This window comes from Colius striatus, chromosome 1 (genome assembly GCF_028858725.1).
Source record: "Colius striatus isolate bColStr4 chromosome 1, bColStr4.1.hap1, whole genome shotgun sequence".
In the NCBI taxonomy this organism is placed as follows: domain Eukaryota; kingdom Metazoa; phylum Chordata; class Aves; order Coliiformes; family Coliidae; genus Colius; species Colius striatus.
This window is the reverse complement of record NC_084759.1, coordinates 190,502,228-190,524,482: the sequence shown is the minus strand read 5'-3', so window position 1 is coordinate 190,524,482 and position 22,255 is coordinate 190,502,228. Positions and strand designations below refer to the sequence as shown.

The following is a 22,255-nucleotide window of genomic DNA, read 5'->3' as shown; positions in this document are numbered from 1 at the left end:
ATGTTTGGAGTTGGGAGGATAAGGATATATAGAAGATGAAATATTTTTTTTTTAGGGCCTTTTTTTTGGCAAGAGGTAAGTGGAGAAATAAAATGGGAAAAAGAATTTAAAAATAGTGACGATTTTTATTCTAGAGTTAAATTTTTCCATTGTTTTAATTCTTGGTCAGAAAAATAAGTCAACCTAATTATTCCTAGGCTTCAAAAAGAGCTCCTGTTCAGCAAATCTGATTTTTTTTGAAGTTACTTTTTATATACCCTTCAATTTTGTTATTTTCAGTGGTATATGGGATTCTTTGAAATGGAAAACTGTTGGAATAGTCAAATACTGTTTATTACTGACTATTTAATACACTAAAAACCACCAGGTGTTTTATTATTTTTGTGATAATTCTCTTTCTTTTCCTCTAGTATACAACATGTTTATGGAGCTCAGCATCCACCTTTTGATCCATTACTGCATGGAACGTAAGTTAACCTAGTATTTAAGTACTTAGGGTAATTTGGATCTCTCCTATCTTGTTTCCTCTTTTTCTTCCCTATCGGCTGTAAAGCTTATTCTTAATATTACTTTTCATTTTTTGTCATAATCTTCTCTGTTCTAACTTCTTTTTGTGACTTACTCTTGCTTACCATGCTGAGAGCAATTGATTAGTAGAAATGTTAATGCTGTAGCACCTGTTAGCAAAGATACTCTCTGTAATTTGTATCACAGATAGTACTGACATTGTATGAAACGTGTGTGAAAACTTATTCTGATTTCCAGTTGTGACTGCCTTGTGTTCACAGAAAAAAAGATGAACTAGCACAGGTGGAAAGACAGGAATGATCAGAAAGGGAAGTTACATTAGTGGTAACATTTTTTTTTCTTTGAGAGCAAACTGAGAAACGCTCAACTTCATCTTATTTATCTGAAATCTGAGGGAAGTTGTGATTGGTCTGTGTTTATTGTAGGTGAGAATAAGTACCACGCTAGGGACGGATACTTGGTTCATCTCTTTTATACAGCATGTTGACAGAATGACAAAAGGTTAGAAACTGATCAGGGTACACTTAGTCTAGTAACTTGAAGAAATAGCTTGCCTATGAGAAGAGTGAAGTTCTGAAGCAAATGTGTGCTGGAGTGCTTGGATGGGGAGGAATGATAGATTTAATGAGTTTTAAGGTGAGACTTGATTTGTTTATGACAGTGATTGTATTGTGTGATTGCTTATGATGACTTAGGAGTAGACTTGATTACTTGATTACTACACTTGTGTTGTTGTGCTGCAATTGCATTGAAAGACCTGAAATCTCTACAGAAATTCATGAAGCAAGAGAAGTGCAATGTATTCCATCTTATAAATAATTTTAGTCATATTCATTTTGTTTGACTTTGGGGTTAGTTTGTGGTTTTTTTTTCTTGTGAGGGGAATGTGTCTGTGTGTTTGGATTTCTTTTTTTTGAGACAAGGGAAGAAACAATTTGTTCAGCTTCTATTCACAGTCAAAAAGAGTCAGTTTTGACCTGCCCCTGTTCTCTGACATGTTCAGCTCCATGTGGATGTAGCAGCAACATAAGTGTTTTGCTAATACCTACATATTATCAAGCATAGACTTTTGGGTTTTTTGGCCCTACTCATAGTGTTTTGCTTACTCCATTATTGTTTCTCTAAATATTGTTTATTTATTTTTTAACAGCTTGACAAAACCAAGTTCAAAGCCACCTACAACTCCAGTGAAACTCAAGAAAGTCAGCACCTTCCAAGAATTTGAAAGTAACACAAGTGATGCTTGGGATCTTGGGGATGATGATGATGAACTCTTAGCAATAGCTGCTGAAAACTTAAATACAGAAGTGGTTATGGAAACAGCTCACAAAGTAATTCAGAATCACAGCAAGCTACAAAAACAGCATAAATTTCAGGAAGAGCATCTGCAGGAAGAAAAACGAATAGAATCTGCAGAGCTGACTTCAATTGCATGTGGTGATAATAGGCTTGTTAAATCAGTCAGTGAAGGTCATACATCAACTTCATCAGGTATGTTAAAAAATGAAAAAGTTAATGAAAATCAAATGAGGAGAGCTGTGATGTTTGCCCTTTCAGTCATTAACACTTTCCCAACCTTTTCTTAATACCACAGGAAAATATTATTAATTGATATTGACTTACTTGAGGGAGATAATGGATGCCATTCTAAACCATAAAGCATGTGTGAGAAATATGTGGATGAGGGAAGAATAATTAAACCTTTGCGTTTTCAACCTTAATACAGCCTCAGTTTTGGAAGGAAGTTGCGCTATTGAATGTATTTTGACGGGTAACTACACCAAGATGTGTGCAACTAACACTATTCCTACTACTGTGAAATTTTGTTATTAAAATGTTACCTTTTAAAGTATATTGAAAAACTGGAGAAATAATGCATATGGACTGGGAAGTTCATCCTCATGTTATCTGGTCTGTTTCAGGTATAAACTTTAAAGTAACCAATTGCTATGATTTCTTAGTGCTTGCTTTGTTTGTTGTTGATTTTTATTTTTTTTTATGGTTTGTTGTTTTGTGGGTTTTTTTCTAAGAGTGCTGAGAGAGATACAAACAGCTTTCAGTAGCACTGAGATTTTAAAAACTGATTAACCTTGCGGCTAGTGTGATTTCTAATTGATGTACTTTAATTGTGAACTACTACTTGGAAGAGGAATGCTGCTCTGGTTAAATCCAAGTCGAAGTCCAAACTTGTGTTATACTTGACTTTACATTTCTCCAAAATGTAATTCTACTTTAAATTTACAAATTAAATTCATGTTATTAGTAGCCTTCTTACTAGCAGAAGTTAACCGTTGTGCTTCTTTTTCCCTTCAGATAATGCTAGTGAGACTTCTTCTATGCAGAGATCACAGTCCCTTCCACAAACTTCCACACCTCCCTTGGTGAGTGGAATGGCAGACTCTAATACCTCAGTTACTCCTGCATTAACTGAGAGAGAAGCATCTCGATTAGACAAATTTAATCAGCTACTTGCTGGACCCAATACAGATCTTGGTGAGTATTTCTTATAGGAGCTATGAATTACATCTAAATTATTCTTTAATTATAACATTTTCCTGGTTGATGTACTGTTCTGCCTGATGGTTTGGTTAGGATCCAATCCCCTCAACATTTCGAATTCATTCCACAAAAGAAAAACGGAATAAAATATAATGCTTGGAATACTCAATGCTTGTATATGCAATTTGCATACTTCCTACTAATATGTAGGGTGTTAGATGACATCATGTTAATTTCTTTCTCACATTACTTCTTCCTACTGGACTAATCTCTGTTGACAAAAAACAAAACATAATTAACCATGTTTGGTATTAATGCCTGATAACAGAACAGCATGCAGTATAAGAATTCTTGTGCTTAGAAATAGGAATGTGAAAAACAATGAGGCGTGGAAGTATTACTGCTTGTCTACTCAGTGAGCATTCTTCATGTTCACAGACTGATACAGTAGTTCAGTGTCTCTTCTGTGAATGCTGAGAACATGTTAATGTGAGAACAAATGTATTGTCACATAGTTTGACTGTTGCCTTTGTGCACTGGATTTTAACTGCCGAATGGTAGATACAAGTGCTGAGAGGAAGTCACAGAATCAAGTGGCTTTGTATCCTAAGTGAAAATCTGGAGCAAGTAGAAATAGTATACTGCATTTGGAGAACTTGGTTGGTTGCTTAGTTTATGTCAAAATAATTAATAAAGAAAATGACTTTGACTTAGGCCATCCTGCAAGAAAACTACAGGAAGGATGTAAAAACTGCATGTTTGCAGTTCTTGAATGGATGCTTTCCTGCTTTATAACTGTCACAAGAATTTTTCAACATAATGTAGTCCAAATTGTTGCTTTTTTTCTTTCTGTGCTGTGTCTTACTGTGGGATTGATGCTAGCAGAGTAGAACTGTGGAAACAATACTAACTAGATGAGAGTTAACAATTCAGTGAGTTACAGGACATTCTTATAAAATGCAACTGTGAATAAACTCTGAGGTGCTAAAAACAAATTACATATTTTCTGTAAGTTTGAAAATTAAAAGGGTCTAGAAAAGAGGAGAGTGAGGGGAGAGCTTATGAACATTTGCAAATACCTAAAGGGTGGCTGTCAGGAGTTTGGGAAATCTCTTTTTTCTGTTGTAGCTAGCAACAGGACAAGGGGTAATGGGATGAAGCTGGAACACAAAAAGTTCCACTTAAACATAAGAAAAAGCCATTTCACTGTGAGGGTGAGGGAGCCCTGGCACAGGCTGCCCAGAGGATTTGTGGAGGCTCCTTCCTTGGAGGTCTTCAAGACCCACCTGGATATGTTCCTATACGACCTGATCTAGGTGACCCTGCTTCTGCAGGGGGGTTGGACTAGGTGGTCTCTAAAGGTCCCTTCCAACCCATACCATTCTATGATTCTATAATCCCTTTGATTTAGCAGATCCTTGTTACAATGAAGACTTTATAAAGGATTTCTTTTTTTTTTTTTATTCAGCAGTAGCTTGGGGAACTGTTGTGGCTTGTGCATGATGGTTTAGATTTTTTTTGTTTTGTTCCTCCTGTGGGTTTTTGGTAGTGTTCTGTTGTTTTTTCTTCAGAGTAATACTGAAAATGGACTAAAGTAGTACTATGTAACAGACTCCAAGGTAAGATTTACTTTGAGTAATGAAGGAACAGGTACCTATTCAACTGCGACTTTGTGTGTGTGTGTGTGTGACATTGTAGTATGTGTGTATCTTGGGTTTTGGTTGTCATGATGAATCGAATTAGTGAGAAGTTGTCTTGGAGACATTTTAGCAAATATCTCTGTTACTTTGTGCATGTAGTAGTGTTGGTTTTGCCTGGAAGTAGTAGTAATAAGAGTTAAGTATTTCTGTTAACTTTTTTTTTATACAGTTTTGCATATTATAGAAAGAGATGATATGATCAATCTTTTCTAAGTAATATAAAAATGAACTGATCTGTGGAATTGAAAAAATGGGATGACCATTTTCAAATTCAGGTTTTTCCTCTTCCCCTTACATGAGAAATCCACGTAGACTAAAACCACAAAGTAATACAAATTATGATGAAAATCCTTACAGTTGCACTTGAATAATCATAATCCCACAGAGACAGTATAAAAAAGTTGCAACGCTGGTCTTGTATGTCAACTAGAAGTTGTGGAAGAGTGTGCTCTTTTATAAGGAAACTCTAAAAAAGATGGATTATGCATATAAAATTTGAAGGTGTTAAGGCACTGTAAGAGGTTGCCCAAAGAAGTAGTGGCTGCCCCATCCCTGGAGTGTTCAAGATCAGGTTGGATGGGGCTTTGAGCAATTTGGTCCTAGTTGAAAACGTTCCCGCCCATGGCAGGAAGGGTGGAACCAGGTGATCTTTAAGGTCACTTCCAACCCATATTGTTCTGTGATTCAATGATTTTAGCCATTGAAGCCCACTAATAGAGTTTGGAGTTGGGTTTGGTCCATAGGTTGGATATTGCGAAGTTGTGGAAATAGGGAGGTTTTACTAACCCCATCAAATTATATACTGAGCAAAATAAGATACCAGATACAGACTGCAATTGGGATATGAGTCTTGCATAAATATGAGTATTGCATATATGTGTAATGAGAGCCATTCTCAAAGTTTCTGTGTACAGACCTACGCAGCAAAGGTTAACATACACAAACAATTACAAGAGCAAGGTACAATCCAAGAGCAACAGCTAGGAAAGGAAGAACCACCCTGCTCTGCCCCAGTAAAAAAGTAATTATTTTAGATTGCTTAACTCTTACTTATGAATAAAGAGCCTATTTCCAGTACTCAAAAGTGTTCTTAACTCATTTTAAATATTTTGTAGAGCTGAAGTAATAAACTCACTGTTGTATTTTATGGTTGTCAGTGTAGTTCTTCTGAATCTTCCCTTAAGCCCTCCTTAACACACTTTACTTCTGTGTCCTGCAGGCTTTTTTGTTGTTTGCATGATAAACAGATGCAAATAATGTGCCTTATTTCCATTTGGCACTTTTTATTTGACTATTGCTATGCTGTTATTACTTCTAATATAAGTGAGGATAGTGTGAAGTGAATTGGATGTCTAGAAAAAAACCCTTATTTCCTGTAGAAATGTTGCTTCTAGGTATATGACTTGTCTTCTGCAGCACAAGTATTCAAGGGCCCTGAAAATATTCCTTCAAGGAGTAACATAATGAAAATAATGAGGAGATAATCTCATAACGTTAGAATTAGAGAATGGAAGCTGCTAAACACGTTGAACCGTGTTTATGACAAGAGGTGCAGGCTGGTAGAAGGAGCCTGTTGTAAGAAGCAGTTTTGATTGCAGAGGGACTTGAGGACTGACCCCTGTCAATTGGATCATATTGAGGTATAGTGGGTGCACAGTCAGAAGCGGGATGGGACTGGAGAGTTGTGTTTAATAGAGAACTTTGGAGGAGACTGTAGGACCTATGTGTCCCCATAGCCTCCCACTCCTGATACTGCATGCCAGCTTACTCAGAGAGAACAATTTGTGCTAGTTGTTTTGTGCAATCAACCTGTGCTTATGCTTGCCTTGCAGTCAATTTGATGTAGATTTACTTCGATTTCAAGCCTTGTCTTTCCTTGTAATAGATCTTGTGTTGCTGAATGAAGACATCTCTGTGCTTGCAGAATCTTTTACAAACAATTGGTTGCTTTAAGAGGAGAAGACAAGATTTTAACAAAGCAGTCTAGGGAGAGTGTCTCTGATAAGAAATTTCTTTCCTTCAGCAGACAGTTGTTTACTTCTTTAAGAGAGGCAGTTCTGCTATGTCTATCCAATTTCCAATTTAAGTTTAATTCTATTAAATTTGTTAGACTTGTATTTTTAAGTAGTCTTGCACAGTGTTTTAGGGAGTTGTTGACAATGCAAACACAATGTAAGCAAACTATGTTGATAAAATCATAACTTAATAACTGCAAACAAGTGATTTCATACCTCAGCAAAGCCAGATGTATGATGGGTTTTGTAATATCAATTTAAACAATATCTTACTGAAGCGCTTCCTTAACTCTATCTTCAAAGCAATTACTTTTTTTCTGTTTTTTACACACATATATCTGGTGAATATGTAGTCAAATGTCAAACGTGTTTCTGTGAATCAAACAACAACCAACACTAAACTTGGTGTACTGTGTTCTCTTGATTTAGTAAGGCTTCATAACATTGAAATGCTACTGTTACGCAACATAGCACGTGTATATCCATTTTTTCTAAGTCAAAGCAGCTCATCATAAGATGAAAAGTTGTTCTGTGTGTTAAGGTGACTTTTCTTTTGGCTTAGTTGCAACATATCCCAAGTTGAACAAAAGAAGATATTCAAGTTTTAGCATACTACCTTGATAAAAATAACAGAAGCCCTTGTAAAATCATCCATGAAAATTGTTAAGCATTTCTATATTAAATTTTACTAATTTTGTTGTATTGTATATTCACCTTCAAACGTTTTGTTTCATTGTGCTTCTTAAAAAAAAAATTGCATTTCTCTTATTCACTCTAACAAGGTCTTTTACAAGAAAACCTTTGCAGAGAGGACCACAAGCTGCTGAGTGGAGTGCTGTCTCTTCAACAGTCCTTTGCTGTAGAAATAGTAGATAATATTGTGAAATCTTAGAGGACATATAAAAAATAGCTGAAGGTCTGATTAATCTGCTGGCAAATGAATTCACCAGAATTTTAAATAGTGTAATCTCAGGTTATCTCATAACAATAACTGGTTGCCTCTCTGTATAATAAAAAAGAATTATAGGGTGATTCTCTAGAAATGAAATCGAGAAAGAGAACTTACTAGATGTCTCCTTTTTTCCATCACAGTGGTCATCTGTATTGTTACAGAAACTTGAGAAGCAGGATTTTGTTATTTGTACTTACAGTTGTTTACACGTTCTAAGTGTCTATGAAACCTGATTAAACATAGTAATTACCTTTTATTTATGGTTCATAAATATAGTAGTCTGTAACAGCAATCTGTTATGTCCTTTAAAACTGTTTGTCAAACTGATGTTACTGAAAAATTTCAATTACTTTACAAAGTGCATTAATTGAAATGAACTTGATTAATTTTGTCCCCAGCTTCATCAATTTATCTGCACTGAACTGCATAGCGATTTATCTCTCTGCTCCTACTCTGTCCATGTCATTTAGGATTTTATTGCCTCTTGCAGTTTCGAGTGATATGTAGCTGATCACCTTAGTGCTTATTCTACTTCCAGTTCATTGAGATATACTGTAAAGAGAACACGCGTCCTGCCGCTACTTCATGTCATTAGTCCTATCTGTCTTTTCAAACTACTGTCATCGAAAGTGTCCTTTCTGATTTCTGTTCTATTCAAGTCAACTTGTCGCAAAGCTTGCTTGCCTTCTCAGCCAATTAGCAAGACTAATAAAAAAGGGTCAGTACTCTACCAGTAGCTTTGAAACATTTTTTTTTCATTATTAAAAAACATCTTCTGAAAGAAATCTACTAAATGTCCATAAACTAATCCTTATATTAATTGTTTTCTGCAGGATTCATATTTTATCTTAATGGATTTTACAGCTTGATCTTGTAACTTGTGGTTTCATGTAATAATCAGCATTTATTCTGATTGGTGCTTTAGTGGGATATTGGAATTGAAAGGTATTATTTTCATATTTTTCATGATAACTCCTCCTAATAGATTCTTGAAACAATTTTCAGAGGACTTTGTATACTTTGTCTCTGGAGGATGTATTTCTCTCTTTTTTTTGGTAAAGATACTTGAATGTCATTGAGTTACATAGTAATTGCTGACATTTTAAACCAGTTTACTGTGTTTTGGACCACTCTTAAAAGTACTTTTGTAGTGACTTTCTTCTTTCAATTTTTTCCTCTCTTCTGTACCTTCTTGGATCTCATGTTCTCAGTGTTTTGTGCTATTGTTTTTCCTTCCAGTTCTTCTTTAATACTGCTATTTCCTAGTTTTGAAACTACCTGTTAAAATAATTTAGTAATAAATTTGGGCCTGCTCTGAATCTGGGCATCCTCCAGCCTGAGAATTGCCCTGACCCAGGGGCAGGACCTTGCACTTGGCCTTGTTAAACTTCATGAGATTGGTCTGAGTGTACTTCTCAAGCCTATCAAAGCCGATCTGGATGATGTCCATCACTTGTAGTGAATTGACTGCACCACTCAGCTCAGTGTCATCTACAAACTTACTGAGGGTGCATTTGATCACACTGTCCGTATAGTAGATGAGGTATTGAATAGCATTGGTCCCAGTATGGACCCTTGAGGGACGTGACTGCTTACTGGTTTCCACTTGGAATTGAGCCATTGACTGTAACTGTTTGGATGCTGCCATTCATCTACTTGCTTATCCATCTACCAGTCCATCCATCAAACCCATATCTCTCCAGCTTAGTGGCAAGAATGTTATGGGTGACTGTATCAAACACGTTACAGAGGTGTTGTAGTTGGAATCATTATCTTGAAGTAGAAAAAAAATGTAGATTCACAATGTTTTCTTTTAGCAAAGATTTGTTAATTTTGTCTTGAGCAAAGATACCTGTTCCAGGTTCCAAACATCACCCATCAGTGAATTATTTTATTGAAAAAAGGAAAAAGCTCAGATTGAACAGCTGCAGTTTCTATTAACAGAATAATCTTCCTCTTTTCTCAGCTCTGAAAAAGGGGACTATATCATGAATCTCTGCCTTTTTTTTTGGTCACCAGCTTTGGTATTCAAGTATGACTTAGTTAATGAATGAATATGACCTAGTGCAGCAGTGGAACGGGCTGTCCAGATTGGTTGTGGAGTCTGTTTCTCTGGAGACATTCAAAACCCACCTAGACGAGTTCCTGTGTGACCTCTTCTAGGTGGTCCTGCTCTGGCAGAGGGGTTGGACTAGATGATCTTTCAAGGTCCCTTCTCATCCTTAGGATTCTGTGATTCTTTCAGGAAAGACTTGGCTATGAATCAAGGATCTCTTACTAGATTTTCTTGTTAGTATCAGTTGCAGCAGCATGGCATAAAGAGTAAAACTGGTTTTGTGCTGAAGTCGACAGAGAGCGTTTTAAGTTAATACTGTTGATCTGCACACCACTCAAAAATGGTGCTCTTATGACAGCCTTTCAAACTCCAGTGGCACTCCAATGGCACAAACTCATGGCACTGGGTTCCCTCCAGCGAGAGTGGGGTTGTGTGCTAATTTTGTTTCTAAATGAGTTTAGATGTAGAGCTTTACAGTGGGACCATAAGTTCAGCTGATGTGAAGGGATTACTGTTAATTTGGATCTTTTTTTTTTTCAATTGTAAAATTTTGTGTGTACATAAAATTACCTTTGTAGATACCACTAACTGACCATTGGAGAAAAGATAAACAAAATAACCCAACAAACCAGCATTGAACAGCTTTTTACAAATTGCAAAATTAATCAAAAATTTTAGCAGTTTTTAGATCATATACCCCCTCTTTGCACTGGATACTAAAATGTCACATGCATGAAAGGGGCATGGAGTTCACTATTAATATGAACAGAATGAGCTAAATTCAGTAGTTGAAAGGTACTATGTAAACTATTTTGGATGACCAAGCCAATTCATTTTTCAAGATAGCCTGTTTTTTTATTTGACTTTCCCAAGTTGAACTTTAAGTGTATATGGAGAATGTGATCCAAGAGCAGAACTGTAGCTCACTAGGTGTATTCCATGTGAAATTCTTTGCCTGATCAGGATCATCTTTATTCTTTACATTATGGAATTTATCATCAGCGTTCCTCCTAAGCTAAAGATTTTGAGGGAAATAATAAAAAGAAAGAAAGTCTGCTTATGTGGTAAATAAGTGTACCTTGTAGATACTGGTTTTGGGGTTTTTTTGTTAGTGGGGGAAGCTCTCAGTACTAGCTTTTTTGAATAATTGCACAAGTTTTGTGTCTCAGTAAGTCTACAGACTTGCGTTTATTAATTCTGATTGTTGTAGTTGTACTTTTCTTGCAATATAGTTTCACTGTGAAGGACCAGAGTCAGATTGCATTTTTAAAGGCAAATTTTGCAATAGTGTTTTTGCCAAGTAAATAGTTATTACATCTCTGTTCACTTAAAAACTGGATCTTTCTTGTGATTGATCAACAAACTGCAAGTGTCCAAGAGAAGTAAATACTGTCTTTTTTAATAATCTTTTAATGAACTGCTTCTGTAAGTGGTGTTTCCTATCTTCTCTATTTCTGTGTAGAAAGATACTTTAGTTTTACTTGGAAAGTTCATTAGAGTTGGGATGGCTTTAATGTAAAAATAAAAAGTCGATGATGCACAGAAACTTAATATTGCAGGAGAGCTATGAAAGCCCTTCTGCTGGCGTATTTGCTCTCTGTTACTTATTTTCATAATTCACATTGTTGGCTTCACTTCAGTTATTTCTTAGCAGTTGTAAAAATCTTTTTTGCCTTTGGTTTTCTTAATCTTCTGTTCACTTGCATTCTCATACCTTCTAACACCAACCTCATCTACTTCTCCTTCTCCGGCTTTCTTAGTGAAACAGGAGACAAGATGCACTTTCCTGCTCTGTTTGTGGCAAAGGTCTGAAAAGGGTCTTACCCTATGTTTGCAACATTAGATTGGACTTTATTTCCTGTTTTCTGCATGCATTCAGAATAACTTTGTTCCATTGAGAAGGTATAAGGGCAATGTTTGCTTAAAAAAATTAATGAACTGCCTAACCGAGCTATTATTCATTTTGGAACCCAGTTGCTGTGGTTGCCATAGTAATAACAAGCCCTCTATTAAAGCTATTTTCTATATATACTGCTGATATTATAACATGCTGTTGGGGGAGCTGCAGTTCTGTGCATCTATGTTCTTGGAAGAATTTTCCAGCGTTGTGTAGTTGAATTATTCAAGGAGTTTATGTTATAGGAACATAAAATACGTAAATCTAGTTTATCATGACTATCATGGAGTTGTTCACACAGGCCATCACTTCATGTAGCCATTTACAGCGATCTCAATGAATTAACAGCTGTATCAAAAATGAATCATGCATACAGACAAATTTTGAACTCCTTTAATATTTCTTGACTTTTTATTTATTTGCACCTAATAGAATGATGAGCTTGTAGTTCCAAGAAAAATAATTGTAGACTTAGTTGTTTCCCATTTTATGTTTTAGGTGTAATGGGTAATAGCTGTAGTAATACCTTGGGGGGTTAGAAAGCTGGTAAATGAATGATGTGTTTTCTTTGTAGAATACCCCATGAAATACTCTGGAATATGAAGAATCTTTTAAATCTGTTGCAGTAAAAGGATACTGCCCTAAGATTTCTTTTATAATAATTGCTTTAAACTTCTTTGGAGAGAAAAAATGTACATCAGAATGTGTTGTAGTAAACTGGATAAAACATTTTTTTTTCCCAAAATTGAATTAATTATATAAACTTCAAGTATTTACATACCACATTATCCCTTCAGAATAAGATATCCTAACCCAATAATGTTTCTGCAAAAAACAAATGCTGTCTCCTAAGCAGAAGTGACAGTTGGCTAGTGCTAGCAAACAGAGATTTTCTTAGTCTAAATCTGTGGGGATTTATAAATATTTTGATACTTATCAGCAAATTACTTAATGATACAACTGAAAGACACAGTAGCAACTGAGGTTTGAAGTGTCACTTCAGAAAGCATCCTTTCAATCTGGGGCAGAGTTTACAGACAAGGCTTTACAAATACTGCTTTTGGATCTGGCTAATTTTAGCTCTGGATTGATGGGTTAAACTTTGTTCTGTGCTTGCATTTTTAGCAAGTGATCATGCCTGTGATTAGAGTGTTTTATAACTGCTCATTTTCAGAACAATTGTTCTGGAATTTTAAGAAAATGTTAATTATACTGAAATAAGTTTTTGCTGTGTGTCTGATTTGTAGGTGGCATTAGAACTCTTCTGTAGAAATAATGTTCCAGGGAGCATATTCTCCATCTCATAACTAGGACATCTAATTCCTTGGGAAATCTACAGGAGGAAAGAGTTAGTATACTGACAAAAAATGGAAATTTTGCTTTGACTAAGGAGAATATAGCATTTCAACCAATGATCAATAGTTTAATGGTTAACTAGATATTAAATAGAGGAGAAGTTTCACATAAGTGCAAGTATATTTCCTTGGTACTCTTGAGACTTGCTCGAGAATGGATTTCTTCTGATGCCTCGATTTAAAGTGTTGCAAATCGAGGTAGACATATATAGTGAAACAGGGTTTTACAATACAGCAATTTGCAAGTTTGAAGCCTTTACTCCCGTACTTCTATGCTACTACATTTCATGCAATAAAGTGGTTTGAATCTATTTGTAGCACAGCAGATTTTTTTTCTTTATTTGCCTCTAATTTCATTCTTTTCTATTTGATTTTATTAAAAACCAAGAATACTTTAGTAGCCAAGGACTAATATAGGAAAAATGGCAAGTCCATAATGTCATGCTTATGAAATGCTGTGAATATTTAAAAAAAAAAACAAACCCCAAAGCAAACAAACCCCCAAACAAAACCACAGACACAAAATTAAAAGAAAAAAAAGCCTCTAGCCCTTTAATAATGCAAGCCTTTTATTTGGAACTGTTGTGAAAGAGTGTCAACTTGACCAGGATGCTGTTGTGAATGAGAACTTGTAATAACAACGCTGTGAAGTTCAGTTGAGCATTTGCTTGGAAGAAAAAATTAAAATTCAGCTTTTCTTTCTGGTGTGAAATATTAGCCCTTCCTACTGCTGTGTAAACAATTAAATAAATCTGTGTAGAGGAAATCAGTAGTTTGCAAAATTCTTTTGTTTTCCCTAATTATAGTTGCACTTGAATAGGTACTCTAGGAATGTTCCCCTCAAAAAATAATACCAAGTGAATTGGATTTTTTTACCTATCTTTTGCCTCAGTTATTAATGATGAGTAAAAATGTTTCAGAAATTAAATGTAACCTGCACCTAGACTCTTCAGTTTGACAATTGTGTGCTTTTTCTAAATTACATGATGTTATAGACCCAAGTTTTGATGATCCTTTTACATTCTATTGGCCTTCCTTACTAAAGATGACCTGGAATAAGAGTAGAATGCTTAGGTGTTCATGATGAGAGAAAAGCCCTAATAACACTTTTGATTGTTGGAAATTGATCAGAGAAGGTTTGTACGTTTTTTTAATTAACAGCAATATATGTTAGGTTTATAGTAAGTGCTGTAGTAGTATGTTATACAATTTTACTTGTTTTGAGTCTTATACTAAACTTTACATTAAAATGAAATGAAGAATTCAGACTTCAAGGGTTAAGTAGAAGAATAAAACAGCTAGAGTATTATAGAATCATAGAATGGTAGCGTTGGAAGGGACTTTTAGAGATCATCTGGTCCAACTCCCCTGCAGAAGCAGGTCCTCCTAGATCACGTTGCATAGGAACATGTCCAGGCAGGTCTTGAAGACCTCCCTGGGCAGCCTGTTCCACTATTCCATCGCCCTCACAGTAAACCAGTTTTTTCTTATGTTTAAATGGAACTTTTTGTGCTCCAGCTTCATCCCGTTGCCCATTGTCCTGTCACTGGATACAATAGAAAAAGTACTGCCTCAACCTCCTGACATCCAAGACTTAGATATTACTGAAATACCCCCTCAGTCTCCTCTTTTCTACACTAAAGAGCACCAATTTCCACAGCCTTTCCTCTTAAGGAAGATGCTCCAGTCCCATCATCATCTTGTTGGCCCTGTGCTGGATTCTCCAGAAGTTCTCTGTCCCTCTTGAGCTGGGGAGCCCAGAACTGGACACAGGACTCCAGATGAGGCCCCACCAGGGCAGAATAGAGGGGCATAAGAACCTCCCTTGACCTGCTGGCCAGATATATATATATATATAGGGTGCTATTGACCTTCTTGGCCATAAGGGCACATTGCTGGCTCATGTTTAGTTTATTATCAATCAGTACTCCCAGGTCTCTCTCTGCATAGCTGCTGTTCAGCAGGTCAATCCCCAGCCTGTACTTTAGTCCCAGACCTAGTTTTGCAGCTTTCATGGCTGCCAAGAGCCATGTGGGGCTGGTGACAGCTTTCAAGGCCAGACACTCTTGCATGCAAAGATAAACACAAGGCGTTCTTCTTTCTTGGATGTCAGGAAGGATTCAGTATCAAATGTGTGAGCTGACATCTTGTCCTAATTTTTACCATGTCAGGGCTAATGTAAGAGCAGAATATCGTAACTATTTTCTGGCAATGCTTTGTCAAGTGTTGTGTTTGCTTCTGTTTCTTGGAAAGATGTTATTCTTATAGGTGTAACCAAATTTCTTTTTTTCATGACATGTTTATATATTTATTTGCTCTTAAGTGTCTGACCTCTGTCAGGCATTTCATATGTTTTTGTAGCTCTTTTGTGTTCTCAGCAAATTAATTTTTCTTTGCACTCTTGAGAATGCTCTGTGTTCCATATTGGCCCAGTATGAAACAGATTTTTTTTTTAAAGTCTTTTCTAATTTGTTATCTGGAGGAAATGCAGCCTTAAATGTGTTTTCTGTACAAGGTATAGAAGAATATGCATGTACCTAGCATTTCTCAGTGGGAAAGTGAAATATTTGTTAGGAAACATGAGAGGAAAAAGGAAGAACTGAGCATTTAAAAGAAAAGCTAATAAAAAATTTATTAAAATGTGATACTGAGACAACTTATGGAGTAGAACTTGCACAGGCAGTGCAGTGAAAAGTATCTTGGAAAGATTATGGAGGTGCTGGCTGGTTGTGTAGGGATTAAGGTCGAGAGCCAAGGCACGACTGGAGAACAGGGTGGTGATTTGAGACAGCAAGCATGACTTCAGCAAAGGAACACTGTCAGCAAGTGCAACCTGACCAACCTAGTGGCCTATGATGGAGTGACTACATCAGTGAACAAGGGAAGAGCTACATATGTTGAATTGAGTGCACTCTGAGCGAATTTGCTGATGACACCAGACTGTGTGCTGACATTGACACATTGGGGGGAAGGGATGCCATCCAGAGGGACCTTGATAGGCTTGAGAGGTGGGCCTGTGCAGACTACATGAAGTTCAGCAAGGCCAGGTGGAATGCCCTTCACATGACTGGGCCAATCTCAAGTACAAACACAGGCTGGGCAATGAGTTGTTTGAGAGCAGCCCTACAGAGAACAACTTGGGGGTGTTGGTAGAGAATAAACTGAATTTGAGCCAGCAATGTGTGCTGGCAGCGCAGAAAGTCAATTGTATCTTGGGCTATATCAAAAGAAGAGTGGCCAGCAGGTTGAGGGAGATGAATCTCCCCCTTTACTCAGCTCCTGTGAGACCCCACCTGCAGTACTGCATCCAGCTCTGGGGTCTCCAACAAAGAAAGGCCAGGGATCTGTTGGAGTGAGTCCAGAAGAGGGCTGCAGAGATTATTAGAGGGTTGGAGCACCTCTCCTATGAGGAAAAGCTGAGAGAATTGGTCAACCTGGAGAAGAGAAGACTAGGGAGATGCCATTGTGACTTTTCAGTACTTTCTTTTCATAGGAATGATGGTGACAGACTTTTTAGCTGGGCCTGTTGTCACAGGACAAGGGGTTATAGTTTAAAACTGAAAAAGTGTAGTTTTAGATTGGATATGAGAGAAAATTTTTATGATGAACATGATGAAACACTGGAACCTGTTTCCTCCAGAGACAGTAGATACCTGAAACAGTCAAGGTCAGGTTGGATATGGCTCTGAACCAGCTGATCTACTTGAAGATGTCTCTACTCATTCCAGGATCAGCTGGGCTAGGGATCTTTAAAGGTCCCTTCCAACTCAAACTATTCTATGATTCTATGAACTTCATATTTTAATTTTGAGGTAAAAATACCAGAATGATTTCACTCTCCTCAACAATTTTTTCTAACTCATATGTCTCAAGGTAACCTGGCAACTTGATTGCAAGTATTTCAATTATGTATTTGATTTTACGATCTGGTAGGTCACTTACAAGAGTAAAGCCCATCTTAAAAACAGTCATAGATACATTTGCTGTAAAAGTTAATCATATATTAAAATAAAATGTACAGGTAATTAATTTTTAACAGTATTATTAGAACTTAGCTTCACTGATAATCTTTATGTATATATAAAATGGTGCTCCATGTACGTGCTTCAATTTGTTCTTGCCTCTCATCACAAGAAGCAGTTTTATTTTGTGCTGTAGTAATGTTAGGCCTTCTAAGAGGGACTCTTTTTTTTCTGTGTATATAATTGTTGGGAAGGGCAAGGTTCTTGTTTTGGTGTTAAACCATCAGAGGAAAGCATAATGTGAATTGTTGCAATAAGAATAGCAATGTACAAGGGTCGGGACACATGCTTTTAGGGTGATAATCATGAAAGCTTGCTACTGCACCCAGTAAGAATTCTTACATAGCCTCAGTTGTAATATGTGCTGTTTGTCATTGGTAAAGTTCTAGTTAAGACCACTACAATTAAAGAATAGGACCAGTATTTTAGATGGTTTTTGGAGTGGTCTGAGATACTGGAATTTTGGAGGACAGTGGAACAGGACAACAGTCAGTGTTGGTGCAGAAACGGAATTATTACGTACCTTGGGCTAATGGTTTCTCATGGAATTGGCTTAACTCTTAGATGTGCAATCATCTCTTTAACAGTTCCTGTACTGAAAACAATTACTGTAGCACTTATGAAAGCAAAAATGGAAACAAAAGCCTTGAGAAAATGTAGAAGGATCCTGTATGTCATGCCAACAGTAGAGGAGGTTAAGTACAATAGGAGGTTATGAAATACAGTCTAAAAGGTAAAGTTCTGTGTCAAATAAGGAGAGCCGAACAGAATATAAATGAAGCTAAATACATGGAAGCATTTCTAAAAGAGAGTTTGAGAAACAATTTGCAAAAGGTATAAAAAACAGTGTTAAATGCTTTTTCTTAAGTGTATTGGGAGAAGCAACATTGCCAAAGATTCTCTAGGCCCAGGTGTATAAAAAGAATACCCAGAGAGGATAAGGCTCAGATAGAAAAACATAAATAATTACTTAATTTATATTCCACATGGAACATCGTAGGGATGTATTCATTCTCAAATTATACTTTATGGAGAAGTAGTCAGAAGATCTGTTTCAAGTAAGTGTTATGTTGTAAAACAAAGGTGTTTTGTCCTTGCTGTATGTTTTTACTCCCATATCCAGTGCTGAGATTTTCGTCCAGAAAGAGCAGTTCTTTGAAACCTAGTCCCATAGGATATGTACATTATTGTTTGGAATTACATGGCAGTCGAAGCTAATCCCTACTTGAAGGAAATCTATGTTTGTTGTGGAATAGCATCAGGAATGAAAGATGATTTCTCTTGAAACTTGAAATAGTCTTCCTTTCATTTAAATTTGCTAAGAAGGTCTGCTTAGTTCAGTGAGTCCTACAAGTCCTCCTAGAAGTATAGGTTTCATTTGAAATTGTGCCATAATTTAAATCTTTGCTTTTTGAAACTGTCTTTGGTTCTGAACACAGAAGAAAAGCTCTGCTGTGTCACGGGATAGAAAATTTTAATAGAATAAGCTATATTCTATTTGCATAGTTTCTGTCTTTGGCCTTTATTGAGTTACTTACTCTCAAGTGGAGTTGTAGGCCTGAATGATTTGTCAGTGATTTATCATATGCTCCACGTTTCTGATTCTGATAGTAGCTTTGCTTCTGTTCTTGTGTGATGCATGATGGGTTTTTTGTTTGTTTGTTTGTTTTTTATGGTGATAGTGTGTTTGTTTTTTTTCCCCCCTCTGTCTTCTCTTTTCAGAGGTCAATACCCCTATTTGTGCGTAGATTGCTGTTTGGGTCAAGTTAGTGGAGGAGAAAAAAGCACAATAAAGAGAAATATTAGAGAGTTCAATGGAGTATAGAGTTGAGAAAGAGCAATGGATGTTACTTAGAAGTAGTAAAAGCAGTTTTCAAGTTGCAGCTATTTTATTGCAACTATTGTAACTTCTGTTTTCCACATACGCTATTTTAAGCGTATACTATACTACTGTGCTTATGACATAGTTTGTAAATAGTATGCTTGTGTGTACAGTAGCCAAAACTTGAAGTTTTAGTAGTATTATTATGTAAAGAAGTAATAAATTGATAAGATCTACTTTCTTTCAGCCACACTACCAGTGACACAAATAGATCAGACCTAGTAAAGCATACTTGTTCATACTGTACAAGGACTAGTGAAGCAGTAGGATACACAGTTGGAGATCACTCACTTGCATTTGAAGCCTTGGGGCCTTTGTTGTTGTTCAACTGACTTAACCGACTGTTATTAAACTTAGCTTATAACTGTGTTCTTTGGAGAAATGCATACATAATTTGTAGATGTGTTTATTGAAGACAGTTAATATATTTTTATTTTTTTTCCATTCATAAATGATACATAATAGCATTTTTTAGTGTTGTTCATAGTATATGCTTACTTTGCCTTTTACTTACTCTGATTACTATCTTCTTGTCTTTTCGAAGAATATAACCAGTGATTGTGATACTTACGATTTAGTGATTGGTAGCTTGGGGATTTACTTGTCATCAAATCAGGGGTGCAATTGAAACTTGGTGCAGACAAGTATTTAAGCTTGGAGGCTGAGATAACTCCCTGGAGTGTGGAGAGCTACTGGAGATGATGTGAGAAATTGCTGAACATCACAAACAACAGTGTGAGAAGCTATGGGATGCCTGGATTTCACAAGTAAAGGGGGAAATCTGTGAAAAATGTCCAAACAGTGCTGCTGCATGAAGGGGAAGACTGGGGCCTTCCTGGGAGGAAGGTGCAGTGTTACAAGACCAGCAGTGCTTAGGTGGTAATTTCAGAGAGACCGAATTTGTATGTAGCTGTATGGAAACTGGAACCATTAAGAAGTAATTGGAGTTATTCGTTAATTTTGGGCAGAGAAAATGAGGTAGAAGGGTAGCACAAAAAGAAAATCAAGTAATGGAGAAAAAGGGTGAGGTATGGCAGCAGGTGCTCTGTGGGTGTAGCTATTGAGCAGCTTGTGCTTTGCCATCACAGCTGGAGTCTGACAATAAAGTAAACCTGGTAAGACCATTCAATACAAGTCAAAGCTGCTTCAGCTGCCAGGTGGATGTATGGGAAGAGGGCTTCCTTGGCTGGCAAGGAGACACCTGGATTGGTGAATCAAGAATCAATACTGTTGTCACTGACTTGGTGTTTCTTCTATGTTTTTTTGTGGAGCCACTATTCTATGGATACTGGACATTCACTGCCAATACTGTTAGACTGGGTGATAGTTCTTGCTTTTGACAGTTGTTGGGAGCTTGCAATATCAGAAATATATCTTGTCTGCTTTTGTAGAATTGGAATTGCATGTAAATCAAATTAAGGGACCCATCTTCTGCTTGCTTCAGGAAAATTGCTAAAGTTGCTATGATTTAAACTGTAGCGTGTGAATTTACAAATTTTGCCTTATAATCACAACAATTATTCTGGATCTCAAACATCATCTATTATGAACATGGTGGTTTCTGTTCTTTGAAATGCAAAGAGTTTATTTTAACTTGAACTTCTTAGATAAATGGCTATTTAAAGGCCAAATATCAAGATCTTCTATAGATGATCACACTACCTGATAACATATTGATTTATCTGTTTTGAAATTTTTGTGGTGTTCTTTCTGCGGCTCACCATCTCTCCTCTCCCCAACCTGAAAAATTAGTCTCTCAAAGCTATTAGCATAAAGAGTGAATTTCTAAGAGCGAAAAGCCCATTCAAAGTAGTAATACACTCAGACTTTTGTTCTGTTTTAAAGTTAGCAGATTATTTTCCATCTTTCCCTGATGTGGGAGGGAAAAAAAATCCTATTCCTTGGTTTTTCTTTGGTAGTGTCCATCTACTCTTCTTTAAAGCATTCGTTAGTGAAGCCTGTTCCTGTCCAGCTATGTTGTGTACTCCAGACTTGCTGTGTGTCATGGCAGAACTGTTTGTATTGATTTTTTTTTTTTTTTTTTTTTTTTTGTGCGTGCAGGTTCTTGGGTTTTCAGAAGACACTTTTCCATTAGCTTGTTCATGGCATCCCCATAGCTCTTTCACTTTAGACTTAGTTTTTGTTTTCTGTCTGCAGTGTATCAGTCACTGGTCTCTGTGCTGTTGCACTTAATGCATCTCTGCCCAAGCTTAGGTTTTTATTGTGAATGGATGATCTTGGGTGCCATTTTGTATTTACTGTCAGTGAAACCAAGGAGTCAGTTATGAGAGAATTTCAGATGCGTATTACATTGCTTTCCCATCAAATCCCTCATATTTGCAGTGACAGTGTACTCATGAGGAAGTATATTTGTTGCGCCAGCCTGTGATATGTAGTTCAATTTAAACTTTGCTCTCTCTCTTGATCAGCATTTATAGTCTGCACAAATTCTGCCTTCATTGTTTCTTTGAGAGTTCAGTTCATACCGAACTCCAGTAGTATCGCTTTTTTCTGATGTTATTGCCTTGCCATCTGAACGTAAAATGTCTCTGTCTGCTGTTTGGACTTCCCTGACCAAAGGTCTATTGCGTTTTTTGTTTTGGAATCGTTACAGGTAAAATGAAGTTAACTTTTGTTTCTGCCTGATGGTGTATGTTTTTATTTTTATATAAAAGAGTAGACAATAGTCTGCCTATGCCGACTAATAAAAAGGGAAGGGAAGAACCAGCATTACAGTGTTTGTGTAGAGCGTATTTGCTGTAAATTATCAGCATGTTGGTTAGGGATAGACTGTAAACAAGAAAGAAAATAAAATGTATGAAAGAAAATAAAATGTAATCAGTTACAGGGAGTGAAGTTATTAATGCTAGTATATTAAAATCAAACTGTTGTCATAGACATGAATAGGTTACAAATACAAGGAAATACAAGGCTCAGGAATCTTTTGTTTTCTGGAAATTCATTAAGACAGTTCTTGGTGTGTTCTTATACTTTTCCCTTTACCTAGCCTTTGAATTTCCCAAGGTATGCAACTGAATTTATCTTTGGTTATGTTCAACATGATATTCCTACATGATTAGGTATTCTGGTGGTTTGGTGTACTTACACAGTAGTACATATCTAAATATAACTTGTTCTCATAGCAAATAACCTTGGCTTATTTGTGTACTCTTGCTTTAACAAGGTGTTGCCTTGACGTCCTTGTATTTCTTCTTCTATAGGAAAGGTAGAAATTAGTTAATTTAAAAACAAAACTACAGAACATCATAAGTCAAGAACACATTAGGAGATTATTTTCTTCAAATTTTCATCTGTGTTAATGTATTTTGACTTGTTCATGGGTTTGAAG

General features: G+C 36.4%; 1 protein-coding gene across 2 annotated transcripts in view; it reads left to right on the top strand.

Moving 5' to 3' along the window:
- TBC1D22A (TBC1 domain family member 22A) overlaps positions 1-22,255 on the top strand; it is a 175,131-nt gene that overhangs the window by 2,089 nt on the left and 150,787 nt on the right. For both annotated transcript variants that reach the window (XM_062018451.1, XM_062018444.1), the window contains exons 2-4: positions 411-467; positions 1,679-2,019; positions 2,842-3,021. In XM_062018451.1, the coding sequence (XP_061874435.1) occupies positions 411-467; positions 1,679-2,019; positions 2,842-3,021 (578 nt within the window). The remainder of the gene's footprint in view (positions 1-410; positions 468-1,678; positions 2,020-2,841; positions 3,022-22,255) is intronic.